We start from the raw sequence: 17920 nt of genomic DNA, 5'->3' as shown, positions 1-17920 counted from the left end.
GTTGGTGGGCACCTAGTCTAACAAGCTATCCACCTTTGGAAGAAGAGCCACAAGATGGAAGAAGGCTTGTTGAGAGCCAGCTGTGGTGTAGTGGTTAAGAGAGAAAGACTCTAATCTGGAAAACTGGGTTTGATTCCCCATTCCTCCACATGCAGCCAGCTGGGTGACCTTGGGTCAGTCACAGTCCTCTCAGAGCTCTCTCAGCCCCACCTACCTCACAGGGAGTCTGTTGTGGGGAGGGGAAGGGAAGGTGATTGTAAGTCGCTCTAAGACTCCTTCGGGTAGTGAAGGGTGAGGTATAAAACCAACTCTTCTGCTTAGGTGAAAGCAAGGCTTCAGTTTTCTCAGCGGACTGGCAGGATACAAGCCCATGTGAAAAAGATCAGTAGTTAAAATTAGCATTTCCTCCTGTTAAAAATGTAAATTTCCCCCCTACAATATGCCACTCTATTTTCTATGTATTCTCCTGCAATAAGGGTGTGTATTCTGTATTCCATTTCCTTTCTGAAAAAAAATGTGGAGGTTTCACAAAAAGCTGTAATTCAAATTAAAACATATGGGGGACGAAGATCTTAGTAATCCTATATGGTGAAAAGTAACGGGATGACTACTTTGGGGAAACAGTCAGAGATAGAATACATATCTAGGACTGAACACAGGATCTCTGATAGGAGGTCTGGAACACTGAGGGCCGCTGCCATTTATAGTATTGGATTACAAGGACCAAGGTATTGATGCAGTAAAAAGCAATTTAATTTGTTTGCACAACTAATGCAGCACAGAGTATGATGTTAACTATACCATTTTTAAATTATTTTTTAACTTCAGGAAGATTTGAAGGAAAACCATAATACACACAATGATCAAACAGCACTGTATTGCAGAACTAGGGACAGAAAGACACCCTAGTGCTTGTCACAGCATTCTCTGTAGTTACAATCTCTGTAGCTACAATCCATGTCACAAAAAGGGGACTCTTCTGTTTTGGGCACCCCAGAGCAGCTTAAAGCTTTTCTAGGGAAGCCTATCAAACCAACTGTAAATTTGGTTTTTAGATTATTAGTGCCAAATGCTCAGATGCTCCTGCGATAGTTCCTTAGCTCTGCTATACTGTACTTTTTTATCATACCCATTTATACCTAGGCTATATATGGATATGTGTAAGGTTCGAAATTTATTAAATGAGATTTTTTTAAAAATTTGCAACAAATGCAGCAAAAATGTTGTGAACAAAGAAAATACAGAAATGATCAAATCACTTATAATTTAAATAGTTTTTGATGAACATAAATACCAACCTTATCTCTTGAATCTTACTGGATGATTATCAATGTTTCTCATAAATGCATACCGCACATCCTTTTGTGAATGAAATTTTTATTTACACACTGTATCTAGAAGCAGATACATAAATCCGTATACAATTTTTTCAAAAAATGTGCAAGAAATTACTATAATCTTTTTTTAACAAACCAAAACACATTTAAAATCAATGGACTTTGGATAATTCAGTTTGTTGTGTGCTTACTACAAATAGCGCACACTCAGTTGGAAACATACAGAAAAGTGTAAACTACAGCAATCTGGATTTTAAGTATTAATTTCATGGCACTCCATCACCACTATAAAAATTCTTTAACCCAATATGTAGCAATACAAAATTCTATAAGACCCCCACCCCCCAGTATTGGCATAGAGAGTTTGGACCAAATACAGCAAACTCTACGGTATTTTGTCACTTTAAGAATTATCCCATTTTTGTTAAACAATGTGTTTGAATTTTTTTAAATATTTAAAAACATAGCAGTAGCAATAGCGGATGTAACCATATTTTAGCTTAGAATTTCAGTTATGTGTCTGAAGACCCTTCCTTGCTGGAAATTCACAGTCAGTATATTGCTGGTATTTTGGTTTCATTTATCGTTCCAGTATTTACACATTAAGAAATGCATTTATACGAAAAACTGCATGTTTTGCGAAGTTCAGCAGTAAGAGTTCAAATGGTGAAAAGCACCTCGACATGAATATTAAAGAAACCTGGGGCTACTTTTTTTAAAACAAACATCAACACTGGGTTTGCTAGACTTGCTCTTTTGTGACAAGTAAATACCAATAAGAAACAAACAAACAAAAATATTGGAGATGGTTTCAGCACTTTCCCCAAGATTTAGCAAATGTGGCGGAGCTTACCCCATACCTAGTAGGGAGAGATGCTTCAAACTCCCTGTGAATTCCCACATTTGCAAAAACTTTCTTTTCTATACAGTTAATGACGGGCAGCTCTGACTGTCACTGATTGGCAATTTGATCCTTGCCTTTCTTTCCCTCTCACCAGCGGATGACACAGTTCTGTGAAGGGCAGTCACTATTTTGGTGCCCATTGATGAAACTACAGATCCCATCACACGGCTGCCCTATTTCAATACCAATTCTAAGAGGCATAAGTAAGATTTTCACAAAGAAAGGATTTTTTTTTACATTGTCAAAGAACTGGACTGTAAGCCTGGTTTATGGTATCTCCCAGAGTTACTGAATTACCTCCACAACTAATTTCAAGCTCTGCTGCCAAACTATAATCCTTGGAAATGCAACAACCTTTACTCCATATCCTGCAAGACATTGTGTCCATGGTCCAGCATCATAAGAAAAATCACTTGGATTCTCAAGTGGCCTTAGGCAACTTTATGTAAATACACTATGGGACCTGAAGGACATTTGTTCAACAAGTATGCCTGTGAGTTTCTGTGTCTTTGCTGGAAGAAGGGTAGACATGAGAATAATGCATGGAGCTGGGGGGGGGGGAGGCCTGAAAAATAAGAAACAAGCAATACCAATAAAACTGTGGTGCTATGGTTACACCAGAGATTTAAAACCAATGTTGGTAAATGTTTGAAGGTGTTATCCGCAGGTGGAGGATGGAAAATGGAAACTTGCTGGTTGCCAATAGACTGTATATACCAGAACTGGTACTATAGTATATTGATAAATACGTTAACTGCATAGTCCAGTTAAGTATGTAAAAAAGTAAATTATTTCTATTTCAATGATACCAAATTGAAAAATCTCTAAATTCACAGAACGTATTTCATATCCTGGTAAATGTAACAGAGAAAAAGCACTGAAATAGTGTATGAAAATGCTTTTGCTGTAACAAAGGGGATAAGAAACTAGGCAAAGCATTTTTTTTAGTACTAAAGTGAGACACAATATAGTTGCACACTGCGAGTGCCAGCTCCTGCGCAGCTGTAGTCTAATGCGGTATCCCAGGCAGGGGAAAGGGGACGGTCTTTCCAGAGATTTAATGAAACCACATCTTGGGAGCTGAAAAGAAGCAGAAAGCTCAACTTCATCGGCCTGGATTGTAAAAACCAACATATAGTATGTAGGTGCTATCAGCCCCACATACCTACATGCTAAAGTCTATTTTCATATGCTTTATTCTAAAGGAGCACTCTCCAGGAGAATGTTTACAGGCTTACTATTATTTGTTTGCTGAATATAACACATTGGCCTTTTTATTGTTAATTTTGCATAATGCTAATTTCATACCACTATATTTCCATCAGATGATCTACAGTAGCATTTCCTGTAATTTAGTTTACTGAATTTATTTAAAATATTTATATACCACTTTTCACTAGAAACCAAACTTAAAGTCATAATGTTTTACAAATGCATTTATTAATTAAATTATGCCAGCACAGGTGTGATAGTTAATTTTTAAAAAGTCAACCCTAAGTATTATATTAACACTTAGGTTCTTTCAATTGTGCTCCTTCTGCTGACTAAAAGCCTGTTCCACTAGCACACAACCCTTAACATGAAATCGATGGAGTTTGTTCATAGAATGGTAATAAAACTTAAGTAAACCACCTCCATAGAGTTACAAGACATACTGCTCAGCTAAATTGGTTACTTCATCCTTAACCTGAGGGTGCCATTTGCTTGTATTAACAGTGGATCTGAGAATCTATATGTTAAATGCTATTACAATGTGACTTATTTTAACAGCTTGCATAAAGTGATCTACTGGCAGTAGTGTTATATGGCAACAAGCAATTCAGGCAAGGATTTCCACTTTCTAGCATTTCATGTTACTGCAGTATTGCGTGATTTCCTTCCCATTCCACTGCGATCAAATACACAAAAAATGTGGCTGAGTGTAATATATATCAGTATGGAAACAAACTATGAACTTCTCACAAAATTCAAGCAACAAAGCCAGGAAGGAATTTCAAAAGTGTTTTCAATGTATTCATTCAGAAGTCTTATTTCAGAATGCGACAAAGGGATGCCCTGGCAGTTACTCTTCTGTCTGAGAAAGGAGGCAATGGCTCTGGGAAATTTACACAGGAAAGAAGTGGGAACTCTCTTGCTTTCCTGGAGCACATGACATGACCACTTATTGTATTGTCAGGCTTTCCCCCCCCCAAAACTCTGGTAAATTGTGCAGTGGGAAGGCAGATATTCCTGAAGCATTTCACTGTCACTGCAATGGAGGGAGGAAAACATTGGGGTGAACACTGCAAGGACAGGACAATCATCCCAAGAAAACTTATATTCAGCTGGTATACTGGTGTACACTGGTGTTTCTGGTGTTAACAACTGCTCCTAAGAAGACACAAACAGAAATACAACATGCCATTGCATTGTCAACTCTGTTGGAACACTGATACAACAGGAATACTGGAGATCAAAATGTTTTTTAATATATGGAAGGAACTTTAATGTTTAAGGAACCCTAAACCATTATTTAGATTCATTAAACACTGGGATAATTTTTACTTTACCATAATAAATTTTACTTCTAGAGGGCTTTTCTCACCAATCATACTGCCCCTTTCTGCTCTTGGAGAAGATTTTTTTCCAAGAAAATTACAGTACTAGGGTTTAATGCTAAAGTATGTCTCCTATTGTATAAAAATGATTTTCTTCTTCTTCCTCTCAGACAGACTTAGAACACTGTACTATAGCATATATTATTGTGCCTTTTATGTATCAAATCTGTAGTCTTAATTCGGGGGGAGGAAAATCAGAAAGTAAATAGTTTGCATAAATATCAGAATAGCAGAGCCAACAAATGATGCACACATACACTTATATATTTTGCTCATAAATTTAAGAATACATCTTCATCTTTTTTTGCTTCAAAATTAATTTTAACTGGGCACAAGAGACACTTCCACCTGTATCTCCCTCAGCAACAGACATGCTTTGCCTACAATATTCTTTTTAAACACTATGATCTAAAAATAAATTTTAAAAAAATAGAAGTTTCGCATATTGACTCAGGCAACCCAGGATGTAGTGCCATTGCAGCACCTTGCAGCAACACTGTACTTAATATTACAAACTCATTCAGAGACAGAAAAGGCTAGGTAGATAGAACAAGAAAGAGAAAGTTATCAAAAAATGAAGATTTCCCCCCAAATTTAATTATCCTTGAATGAACTGAATTTAACTGAACCAAAACCTATTCAAATGGTTTAGATGTGGAAATGAAAAATTTGGAAAATATTTACCGTAAGGGAAGAAAGATGAAAATGGCAACAACATAAATTCTGGAACCTAAAAATCAAACTCCCAAATTGTACATTTCCTTCAGAAATTTCAGAGTTCATCTTCCTACTCAGAAAGCTTCTGAATCAAGAGAGCAATCCTGAAATAGTTCAAACCTGGTACAATTTTTAGCATGGAAAACAACTCACCGAAACTCAAACCATTATGGCCTCAATCTAGAAAAATGGTTGCACTCTCATCCCATCGAAATCAATGGTGCTTAAATTAGTCATCACTAATTTTTTCTCTTAATTTCAAAGGGACTCAAGCACAACTAACATATTCTGAATTGGGGCCATTGTACAAAATAGCCCTGACAATAGCCCTTCTAAATTTCTAATGGGAAAAATCCACTGGAAACATTTCCTGTATAAACCTCACTGAAATAAAAGATACACAAGAGGACATCTATGTGTCTGAAAAATCCTAACACTTCATACAGGAGAAGCTTCTAGTGGATTTTCATGTGCCAGGTATAAATATATATACTTCAAATGGAATGGGAATTTCTTTTTGTCAAATATGAGCAATATAGGAATGAAAACTGGTAACTGCCGAAATATTTCCTATGGTGATTATGATACAATACAATCAATTCATCCCTAATTTTAAAACATGCAAAGTTTTTAAAAAAGCATCATTAGGGATAATTTTTCCACCTTCACAAATTAAAATGAATGCTAAAAAAGGAAAAGGAAAAATACACTTAAAGCTAAGGACATGATCCGTAGTGAAGAATTTCTAAGTTCCTTTGATTTCAATGGGAGAGATTTGAGCACACACAATGATATCAATGGAATCTGAATGCTTAACTTGGCTAGCTCATGTGATAATTTTGTTAAGGGAAACTTACAATGTTGAAAAGCTTTCGTTTTGCTTTCTCTGTGTTACCAAGCTTAGTCCAAATCATAGTCTCTACAGGGAATCATTTTTATCAACTGTCTTAATTTACATTTAGCCTTTGTCTAAAATATAAAATACTAACATGAAAATGTCAATTATCTATTTTTCCGACACTATTTCAAAAGGCCATTTTTAAAACTAGGAAAAATTAAACAGTTAAAAATGAACACAAAGCAAAATAACATCTACAATCTTTTAAACTGTTTAGGAGAAAAAAGGCTTTCGAGATATTATGTTGCATAACTGTCTTGCATCACACATTCCCACAGATAAATTCATGGGTTTTGATTAGGGTACTGGGACATCATTTTTAGCATTCATCTAAATTCTCTAACTTATAATACCAACATGTTTTATCCACACCTTTTTAATTTTAAAAAACCCCGAAAAACAAAATCAGGCCATTATGACAAAACATATTTCATCAAGTTTCAACTTTAACTTATGGTTGAAAACACATGAAATGTGCTTTGAATGCATAAAAATCACAGTGGATTAGCAGCAAAGGAGATGGGGTATTTTAATAAACTTTTTATAATTCACATTGTGATTATTTGCAAACTGAGTGAAAGATTATTTATTTCACTTAAAAAAAACAACCTTGAGATCATTATTTAAAAAAAACAGATCACCCATTAAACAAATAAAAATGCATTACCCTTCTTTATGGACAAAAAATGAAATTATGGCAGCAAAAGATAGCAAAGTTTGTAAACGATATTTCAGTATCTCTCCTTTAATATTTTGTTCCCAAAGTGCAAGATGCAAGGTTCCCATAGCCTTCAGTAGTGCTTTTCTTGTAAATAATCCTTCATTTTGTTTGGCAATGGCAGTTTTTGAATCAGATCTATTCTGGTATACTGACGTATAACAAAGCGACACAGATACTGCAAAGAGCGCACCTGCATAAACCGAGACACTGGATTGGTCAGTCTGACTGGGTATGTTGTAGATCCAGGCAATCGAGACCTTGAATAGCAAAATGCTCCATTTTCAGAGTCCCTGATCGAATGTTCAATTAGATCAACTATAGAAGTATGTCCCTCCACATCTGGTTGTTCATAAAAGCTAAATCTACCGTTTGAATGCTCAATTCTTGTATGAAGAGTTTTACCGTGGGAGCGAAAGCTCAGACTTAAAAGATAGCGGTCATCAGAGCTGTCTCGTACAAGAAATGAACCATCGGGAACATTGGCCAGTTTGCTTTCTGCTTCCCATCGTGTAATAGGGCCCCAGTACCATCCTTGTTTTGCAAGTTTTTTCAGTTCTTCTGTGAGGCTAGTCACAACCATAGGGCCACTGTTTTGTACAGAATCATAAACTCTTCCAACTCCAGGTGCAGTGTTGGGGTCAAAATTCAAATGACAGCGCATACTTTCAGCCACATGAACATCTGTGCCACTTAGGCCATTATAGTTCCTTTGGATTTGATTATTCTGTATTGGAGGTAGCAATGGAGAGAGTGGAGGAACATCACTGTGATTAACTCTTGGACTTTGCAGCATGACTCCTGTGGTACCAATCAATAAGCCACTCACTGCCTGGTCCACAAAGATATCTGGAGCAACTACTACATCTTGACCCACTGTCCCCTCTTCTTCATGAAATGCACTCCCACCCATTTGAGAAGAGACTGTTGAAACCTCCATGGGCGAAGAACTATCCAAACAGTAACTTCGTGATCCTTCCAAAGGATACATTCCCTCATCTAAAGGCACAGTATACTGAATGTAGTCCTGAGGCATAAGTCCAATAACTACAGGCACATGTTCATCAATATGAAGATGCAAGTCTCCATTCTGAGATTCTGTACTTTTTAATGCATTGTTTTGTTCCTGGAACACACTGTCTGACTGTAAGTCATGAAAATCCTTGCGAACACCATTCAGTGCAGGGCTTGGATTTGAGGAATGAACCAAGGCCTTTACTTTCACTTCCATTTTTATGCATGTCTCTTCTGAGTTTGTTGGACGCAGGGGCCATGGAGTTGGACTATAATGGTGATTACGGAGGGATGTGGATCGAAGAGGTCTTTGAGCTCTCACATCTTTGAAGTTTATTGGAGCAGAAGAGGAAGAAAATGTGTCATCATCAGCAGAGCTAACAGAAGGTGTGCTGCCTTTGCCCTTCTGCTTTTGTTTTGCTGAAAGTCTTCGTTTTAAAGTACCCATTAAACTTTCGCTCTTTGAGCGGCTTTTGCCACCTTTTTCATCTTCACTGTTGACATCACAGCTAGCCAAATCTTTACCATAGCAGCTACCAAACAAAGAGTCGTCTTTCCCAAAATCACTTAGTGATGGCTGCGTAACCACAACAAAGTCGTTATCATCTTTGCTTTTATTTAAATTAAAAGACTTGCGAATGGTCTTCAGACTAATTTTCTTCATCATGGAAGTAGAGCAAGTGTGGTTGCTTGACACTTTTGGAGTTCTGCCCCTAAAATGTATAGTACAGATACTACTTCATTGATGCGCCTTATCCAGTCTCATTTACCTTCATGACCCATCTCCTGTAAACAAGGAAACAAATAACATATAAGACATGTTCTATGAAAAGAAAGGTACTTAAGAGATGTATAACTAAGTACAAACTTAAAGGGAAAATTAACATGAAATTCCATCAAAATTAGTATTTTTATTGTTTTAATTATATGAAATATTTGTTTTGCAAAGTTCTTTATATTCATTAATACATTCATCATCATTTTGCTGAGTAATTACTACTAGGGCTCATGTGTTCCCTCCTTTTCTGCCCTCCATTCCAGTTTCTCCTTATACTTTGTGTCTAATGATAAGCTGTGATGCCCAAAGCTTGGATCCGAACAAAAATTACTGCCTGCCTCTCCTGTCCTGCTTGCAGTCCAAAATGCCCCCACACATTCTGTCCTCTGGGTGATCAAAAATCCTCATGAACAGGCTGAGGGCAGTCAGATGTCTGCAGTAGGGGAAGGAACTGGCAAAAATTACACCCCGTGCCAACAATGGACATATTTGGCATGATCTAACCCTAAATTACCAAGATATGATTACTGCTTCATATCCAAATAAGAATTTAAAATAATCTGCCCAGACCATGTTTTCTGATTCTGGACTGGAGATCAAGCACAAACCACAGTTCACTTATTCATATGACAGAGCAAATTATGGTCAGTACTAAATAGGAAATAGAAGGGTAAACTGTGCAAGTCAGGGGAGACAGGAAGGAGACTGTGAGCCAGCAGCTCATTTTTTGACATTTGTGACCATCACCAGTTGCAGTAACCTTTGAACACGCAACTAAAAACCATTTGTTTGGGTAAAGGGGGAAAAAAATCCTGAGCCCATCAGACTGACAAGCAGTTAACTGGTATATGGTAAAAGATTAACATTGGGATAAGCAACAGACTGCACACAGTGCCATGCTCTTATCAGTGTATTCTGAACTTCTATCCAGAAATAGATATCTAACACTGCCTGCACCACTAATGTTGGCAACTCATTAAGTAGTGGTATGTACGCTCAGCATATCGTTACCAAGCTCTCAGAATCTAGAGAAAATTCAAAATGTAACCTGCATTAAAAAGTATCAAGCCATTTTCATTTTCTTAGCAAGGCCAAATATGTCACTACAACAAATGCTACAGTTCTAAAGTATATAGCAGCTATATCTATCAGCCATGTGTGGCCCCTATCTGCGGATAATTAAATTTGCGGACTGGGGCCACACTGAGGCTAAACAGATCTTTCTTCAAACTTGGGGGACTCTGAAATTAAAAACAATTAAAGGGGGGTTTAAGCCCCCCCCCCAAATAGAATTACATTGTCTGTGCATGCACAGAACAACACCATTAGGGAGCCACCTGAGCTCCACCTCTATGCTGCTTCAGACCCAGAGACACTGGACGCTGGCAACCACTGTGGGCCTGGGGGCAGAAGAGGAGGATACCGGCAGCCACTGTAGCTTCAGCCACAGCAGATAAGGCTGCCGCTCCGGGCCTGGAGTGGCAGCCAGCATCCTTCTCTGCTGCAGCTGGGGCTGCAGCGGTTGCCAGCCGCAGTCTCTGACAGCTACTGCTGGCCTAACTGCGGCAGAGAAGGATGCCAGCTGCTGATATGGGCCCAGGTGCAGTGGCGGGGTCACCAGCCATTGCTGCAGACCCAAGTGGAAGCAGAGGACACCAGCCACCTGTTCTGGACCTGGGTGCAGTGGTGGCTGATGCCGGCAGTCACTGTGGGCCCGGGCACAGCAGCAAAGCACAGTGGCAGCCGCTGCAAGCTGAGTGGTAGGTGATCGGGCTGGGAGCCTCATCAGCCTCAGTGATGAGGTGGGATATGGGATCCCCCCCCCCAGCAGAAGTCTCACAGGCCCACCTCTTGTCTACATATCTAATAGTAAAATCTGGCTCCCATCTATGGAAACGAAAATCCACAGATCGGGGCCACACAGATGCTAAATCTTAACAAAAAAATATTTGGAGGGTTAAATTGTCCCCGAAATAAAAAAAAAAATGTCTGTGCAAGTTTGGGGAAATTATCTTCCAACCAATTAAAATCTTTCTTTTTCTCCAAAGGAAACAAATTTGTGCCTGCCGCCATTAAAGTTTTTAATACTAAAATTTTACCCCAAGTTCTTTATGGTGTGCCTATATGGTTCAGTGCTTTTAACTGTGAAGTTGAATCAATACAATCATCCTTTTTTAGACAAATTATGGGTTTCCCAAACTGTGTCTCTTACCATGCATTGTGCTCTGAATTAGGACTTAGTTTGATTGAAACCAAGACATGGGTATTAACGGTCCGTTACTGGCTTAAATTATATTTTAACATTGAAGATGGTTCGCTTTTGTCTTTTCTGTTAAAGGAAATTCATAGTACCTCTTGGGACTATAATATTCGAACCAAAATAAGATCTTTGGGCCTCTCCTTGGAGGAGCTAGCTTTCTCCTCTGAAGTGTATATCTTCCAAACAATCAAACAGAGGCTGGTAGATATTGAACTTCAAAAACTGCAGCCCCTTCATCCCCCTGTCTGTTCTTCAGCTACATTAAGTCTTAAGAATGTTGTGGGATGTATCCCCCTGTATTTGTATAATCTTGATAGCCCTAGCCACCGAAGAGCGTTTTCTCTTGCTCGAGTAAATGCCTTTCCATCAAAACTACTGTATGGTAGGTTTCAAAATATTCCTAAGCATGAACGGAGATGTGACTGCGGTTCTAACTCTCTTGATTCAATTGATCACATATTGTTAGATTGTTCGTGGCATGCATCTGCTAGGGAAAAATGGTTAAACGCTTGGTTGCATGGTAAACATCACCTTTCCAATGAAATAAAATGCCAATTTCTATTGAACGATGTAACAGCAGAGATTACTGTGGCAGTGGCCAATTTTTTAGTTGACGTGATGAGAGTGAAAAATTTGGGAAAGTCCGTTTCATGATTTTATAATTAACCTAGACTTTTAGTTGATTGTGTCATTTTCTGTCTTTGATTTTTAAGGTTGTATATGCCATTAAAGGTTGATTGATTGATTGATTGATTGATTGATTGAAGTGCAGACAACACACTAAACATGATCCTGTGGTGGCCAGTGGGAACTGCTGTGGCCAAGGTGGCGGATGCTGGGTACCAAACTGAGCCTGGCTGCTCAAATGCCCAGAACCATTCTGGGCTCCCTGCAGTGTGGGTGCGGAAGTCCTCGCCAGAAAGCCCACCTGCCTGCTGGAAGGGAATAAGGGGGTTGTGAGGGTCCTCACTGATTTCCCCACCACCAAGCTGTCACCTAGGGAGTCAGGTGGGGAGGTGCAGCAGTCCTTGCCAACCCCCTCCCAAGTATCATGGGTCCCCACTTGTACCTCTCTCTATACAAATATCAGGGCTTGACAAATCCTAAACATTTCTAATAAGCTTTCAGAAATAACAAAGTGTCTAAAAATTTCATCAAGGATCTTATTGTAGCACGTCTCAGCAATTGTCAGTGGAACTACAAAGGGTTGGATCCAACCAGCCCTAATAAAACTGCACTGCTGAATGCAAACAATGATATTTTGGGGAGGAAGTTTTAATCAGAGTAAAACAATTGCATGTTAATTTCTACTAAAGTAAAATTAACGTATGATCTTTAAAACCAACAACCACTACAAAAATACTTAAATCTAATTAAAGTTTTGGGCTTCCAACTCTGAGTTGGGAAATTACTGGAGATTTGGGGGTAGAGCCTTGGGAGGGCAGGGTTTGGGGGAGGAACCTCACTGCAGTATAATGCCATTTTGTCCACCCTGCAAAGCTGTATTTTTTCTCTAGGGGAACTGATTTCTATAGTCTGGAAATGAGTTGCAATTCCAGGAAATCTCCTGGCCTCACCAGGAGGTTCACAACCTTACTTAAGTCGTAGTTTCAGTCAGTTAACATTTCTGTCCCATCTCTATAAAACTGCATACAGCACTATGGTTCATTCACTCTTTTGCCACAGCAGCCCTACAAACTACACTCTTTTGCCACATTCGCCCTACAAAGAAGAAGTTATGATCAAGCAGAATCTTTGGGTAGGAACTAAACTTGTAACTAGTCTCTTTGTGTAGGTTTTGCCTCTCCCCCAACAACCTAGCAGACTACAGTCTACTTTTTTCTGATCAAGTATTTTACTTCCTTTTTAATCAAACAAAGACCTATTTGCAATACTGTGGGACACACTAGGATTTCATATGTTTAAATAGTGACTGAATCAAAAATTCTGCCTCTTACACTGAAACCCACAGTCTTAAAACTTAATGTGGAATCCTGCATCCAAATCCTCTCTGAAGCTAGTGCAATCCTAAACAGAGTTACAAGGATGTATGTCCATTGAGGTCAACAGGCTGAGAAAGCTAGAAGTCTGTTTCAGATTGCACTGTAAATCTCTTGGAAGTCCATTTATTTAGCATAGAAACAATTTTTAGAAGTTACGACCAAATTGATTTCTAAACTCTTACAGTGTGATTCTCAAACAACTTACTTTGGAATACTTACACAGTTCATCCTACTGCTCCAATTTTTTAATGTTAAAATCATAGTGTTAGTATGTGACTAGCTGAAGAGCGACCTTGTATATTCTTCAGAGTACCAGACGGTTTATTTGAACAGACAATATCATTTAATCAATTAAAGCTCTGATCCAAAGCTACTAATTTCAATTAGGAGACTCTCACTTATTTTAATTGGCTTTGACTTTGGCCTTGCAACAGTCTGCCACTGATTTAGTATTTAACCTTCAAAAGTTAATGTGAAGGTCCTAATGACCTTCTTTCTACAAGTGAACAAATATAAATATGTCTAGAAAATAGCTGATTGTTCTGCTTACAGGGTGCCAAAAAAGGCAAATTGCATTGAAAGAGGTAGAGGTAAGCAGGAGGTTCTGATTGCGCCTGGACCTTGGTTGACAGACCTGGAGAAGGCAACTGCAGGCACCTAAATTCTGCCTCTAGAGCAACTGAATAGGTTCTTTTTGGAGTAATTTTAGCTGTCTTGATAGTCGGGCCTGTAGGAACCAAATGGACCGATGGGGGGCCGGAACAGGGTTTAGTAGTCGGAGCTGAGGGAAGCAGACTTGAGGTAGTAGGGGCCGAGCTCAGAGTCACCTTGGAAGGAACTGAGGAGAACAAAGCAGTTCATGCATTTTGCACTTTTTTAAAAACAGTGTCTTGTTTGCCATGACGAGGGACCACAAGCGCAACAAACAGGGAGATCCCGGGCAAGGAGATGGGGCTTGCCTTCCGTGAGACAGACTCCTGAAGGAGTGCAAAACTAGTCCTCAATGTGACAAAAAAAATCTTCTTCCAGCCACAACGACAATGAAGAAAACTAAATGGAGCACGCTAGAAAGCTTCATATCCTCATGGCAGCAAAAAAGGAACTGAGGGAAGGAGGCACCTGCCAACAGAGCACATGAAGCCCTGGGCAGGCATCCCGCATGGGTGTCATCTCCAAAAGGGGCAGGGCACCCTGCTTTGGAGTTTTTAGGCTAGAAAAAAATGTTCTGTGGCCAACCTGCACAAGCGTAATCCCAATGTGGGGCTGCACGAGAAGACAGAAGATGAACTTATAGGATACTTATCAAATTTAGGAAGAAGCATGCAAATTAGAGGTACCCTTTCATATAATGAAAAGTCAAAGGTATGATATTTTGTTTCAGATCATAAAGCACTACTCAACATTTCCAGCATGTATTTGGAGCCAATGAGATTTTTGTTAAGGGATACGACTGGGATTGAATTATCAGATATCAAACTACTAGAGCGGAGGGAATCAAAAGATGTTTACTACATTAGCAGAAAGAGAGTATTTAGTAATTTCACTATACCAGTCTACTATAACTCATGTAATGATGGAAGAAATTTAGAAAAATGACCTGCAATAAAATGCTAATGACCTCTTCCCTCCCACTACTACAGTAGGAGGGCTACAGGAGGGACTGTGGCTCAATGGTAGAGCATCTGCTTGGCATGCAGAAGGTCCCAGGTTCAATCCCTGGCGTTGCCAGTTAAATGATCAGGTAATAGGTGATGTGAAAGACCTTTGCCTGGGACCCTGGAGACCTGCTGCCAGTCTGACTAGATGATACTGACCTTGATGGATCAATGGTCTGATTCAGTATAAGGAAACTTCATGTGTACTATAGGAATCAAAACTCCCACCATGATTATGCTTCAAAAAAAATAATAATCAGAAGACTGCTCACAAGTACTTCTGTGCTTGGTTCTATGGTACACTGAACTGAGGCAGCTCAAAATACTGGTCCTTTCATAGATGACTATTAAGCAATATTTCTTATAAAAATGGGCAGTTGACAATATATGACACAGGTCTCTGACAGGGTTCTTTAACTTTTTTGAGCCTGTGGGCACCTTTAGAAATCGGGCACAGAGTGGTGGGCATAATTACAAAACAGCTGCCACAAGAGGCGAAGGCAAAAACAGCTGCCACAAGAGGCGAAGGCAATCACAAAGTGTGAGGGAGTGAGGTCATGCATAACTCCAATACTAACCCTTCTAAAATTTCACGAAGAATCTCTATTTAACAGGATACCTTTTGAAACAAAAAAAATATTTTATTTTCTTGCATACACCTTCAGTCCGACACTGAAGATCTTTATGCTGTGGTTGCAGTTGCTGCCAGAAGCAACTTTTTAAAAAATCTGCACAGCCAATGAGATCTTCAACGGGCAATGAGAAGCCTGCTAGGTAAAAGCCTCTCTGGCCCCGTCCATTTTCTCAAAACATTTGGTGGGCACCAGAAAAGGTGTTGGTGGGCACTGTGATGCCACGGGCAACACGCTGGAGACCCCGGTCTATGACATTTTTAGTATACTCAGTGACTCATTCAAAACTTCAGCATCTTGGTTTTGTGGTTTTAAATGTCATAGCGAAGAACACTGCTTGGCGATATCACTGTGGTATGGCATCCAAAGCCCTTTTGGGTCAATGCTTAGGATGTGACTCCAAGTCACAGTCTCCCAACCTCACCTGCTACACAGAGCTATTGTGACAATAAAATGGGATTCCTTCTGTTCCTTGAAGACAGAATGAGATACAAATGCAATTAAATAATGGCAAATTTAGAAGGAGGGAAAAGGTCACACTACAGCCTTAAATACAAATGAACAGCTCAATCCTTTGCTTCCAAAACTTAGTTCACCACCTCATCTATTAAGAATAAAAGTCCTGAATACTTATTCTTATTTTCAGCTGACACTACTTACAATAAAAACTTCAGAAGCATTCAACTCCAAATATAGCATCCCAAGATACATGTATATATTGAAATGGAAAACCTGTAGTACCCTGTCAGCACAAACACTTTATAAAAAACCTCCTGCAAGACTCATTTTGCAACCAGGCATAAAACTGACAGGATAAAAACAAAAGTCTTTCATGTAAGAAACAGTTCTGCATTGTTAAATAGTAGAATTTGTACACAAGATCACTACAGAATATAAAACCATTAATTCTTATGCTAGAATGAAAGTTGCAGTTCCTAAGCATACAGACCATAATATAAGAGCTAACATCAACACATTGCAAGCTAACAGTGCAATCCTAAGCAGGTCAACTCAGAATCACGCAGAGGGGCTTGTGTCCAGGAAAGTGGTCTAAACAAAGTTACACTTTTCTAAGTCTTTTGAAGTCAATACCCTTTCTGTTTAGAATTACACTGTTAATGTCTCAAAACACAGGTCAAAAAGACCTCGCAACAAGGCCACAAGGTAGAAGATATGCCTTACTGTTGGCCAGCATTACCACAGCTGGGAGATTCCTTCCATCCCAGAAATCCTACACACACTGTTGTAATGCACTCCGGACATAATTACCAAAGGAGTGTTTAAGTTAATGCTCTGTAAGTCAATGCTGCCTGTACAATATAAAGGCTTACATCTATCCGGAAACAGAGTTAGCCAGGCCACCATTCTCTCTACATCAGCGCTCATATACAACATGGGGATTGTAATAATGAGCTACTAAAAGGGTTGTTATGAGGAACCACTTTTAACACAACATGTAATATAAATGTTTTCATTATTCCTGTTGCACGGCAGCATTGCCCATGTTTAGAGATAGAATAATAGTACTCAGAACTTTCCAGAAGGAACGTTTGGTCATTATTGGGCAGATTAATATTTTGTATGTGATAAAAACCAAAACCTAGATGAATGGTACTGACATCTTAAGCAGAGTTAGTGGCTCTAGGAGGGTGGTACTCTGCTTAGGATGGCACTGTGAATTTGTTCATGTGAGATATATAGCATTATCTTGATGAGATGTAAGATGATACCTTCCGTATGTGGAGAATGAATCCCAACATGCCAGTTCTAAGTCACAAGTGGAAATTGGTGCAATATAACATGTAATATTTATGGTTCTTGCCTTAAAAAGAAAATCACAATTTACCATTAATTTCTGAACACGCCCTATGAAACTGGATTTTTTTCTTTGGAACAGCAGATCTTTACTCACCCCCATATCATAAACTGTTCTGGAAACTCACAGAGCACTTCGACATGATCTACAGGGAGACAAACAGAATTTGAGAAGCACTGTTACCACAGTGTTTGATACAGCCAGTGGATTCAGTTTCAATAGATTACAGGTAGAGGCTCTGATGTGTTGGCATTACATTCAGATTTTCTTTTCAACTGGTTTATTTTTTAAAAGACAAATTTGTTATTGTTAAAAAATAAGAATTGATTTAAATGTTTAAGGACTATTATTTTAAATTTTCTATTTTTTATTCACCATGATTTTTAATCTGGCTTTACTCTTTTTATTTCCGACTATTTTTGTCTTTGACAATCAAGCTTCAAGCTCCAGGGCACCACAGCATCTTGATCAAAGTGAAATCCAAAGACTACCTGCTCTTGGTCCTAGAATTCAACCAGACAACTTATTATGGAATAGCCCTCTCATTCTCTTTTAAATTAAATGTCCTTTGGCACATTGGCAGGCTTTCAG

General features: G+C 38.9%; 1 protein-coding gene across 1 annotated transcript; it reads right to left on the bottom strand.

The window, feature by feature from the left end:
- Positions 1-7155: 7155 nt before the first annotated feature.
- SOCS6 (suppressor of cytokine signaling 6) lies at positions 7156-17474 on the bottom strand. Its single transcript, XM_015407630.1, has 2 exons — positions 17426-17474; positions 7156-8971 (listed from the first exon to the last, which is right to left on the bottom strand). The coding sequence occupies exon 2, from the start codon at positions 8850-8852 to the stop codon at positions 7245-7247; it is 1608 nt and encodes a 535-aa protein (XP_015263116.1). The 5' UTR covers positions 8853-8971; positions 17426-17474; the 3' UTR covers positions 7156-7244.
- Between the last annotated feature and the right edge of the window lie 446 nt (positions 17475-17920).

This window comes from Gekko japonicus, unplaced genomic scaffold, assembly GCF_001447785.1.
Source record: "Gekko japonicus isolate JY-2015 unplaced genomic scaffold, Gekko_japonicus_V1.1 scaffold1379, whole genome shotgun sequence".
NCBI lineage: Eukaryota > Metazoa > Chordata > Lepidosauria > Squamata > Gekkonidae > Gekko > Gekko japonicus.
This window is presented reverse-complemented; position numbering and strand designations above follow the sequence as displayed.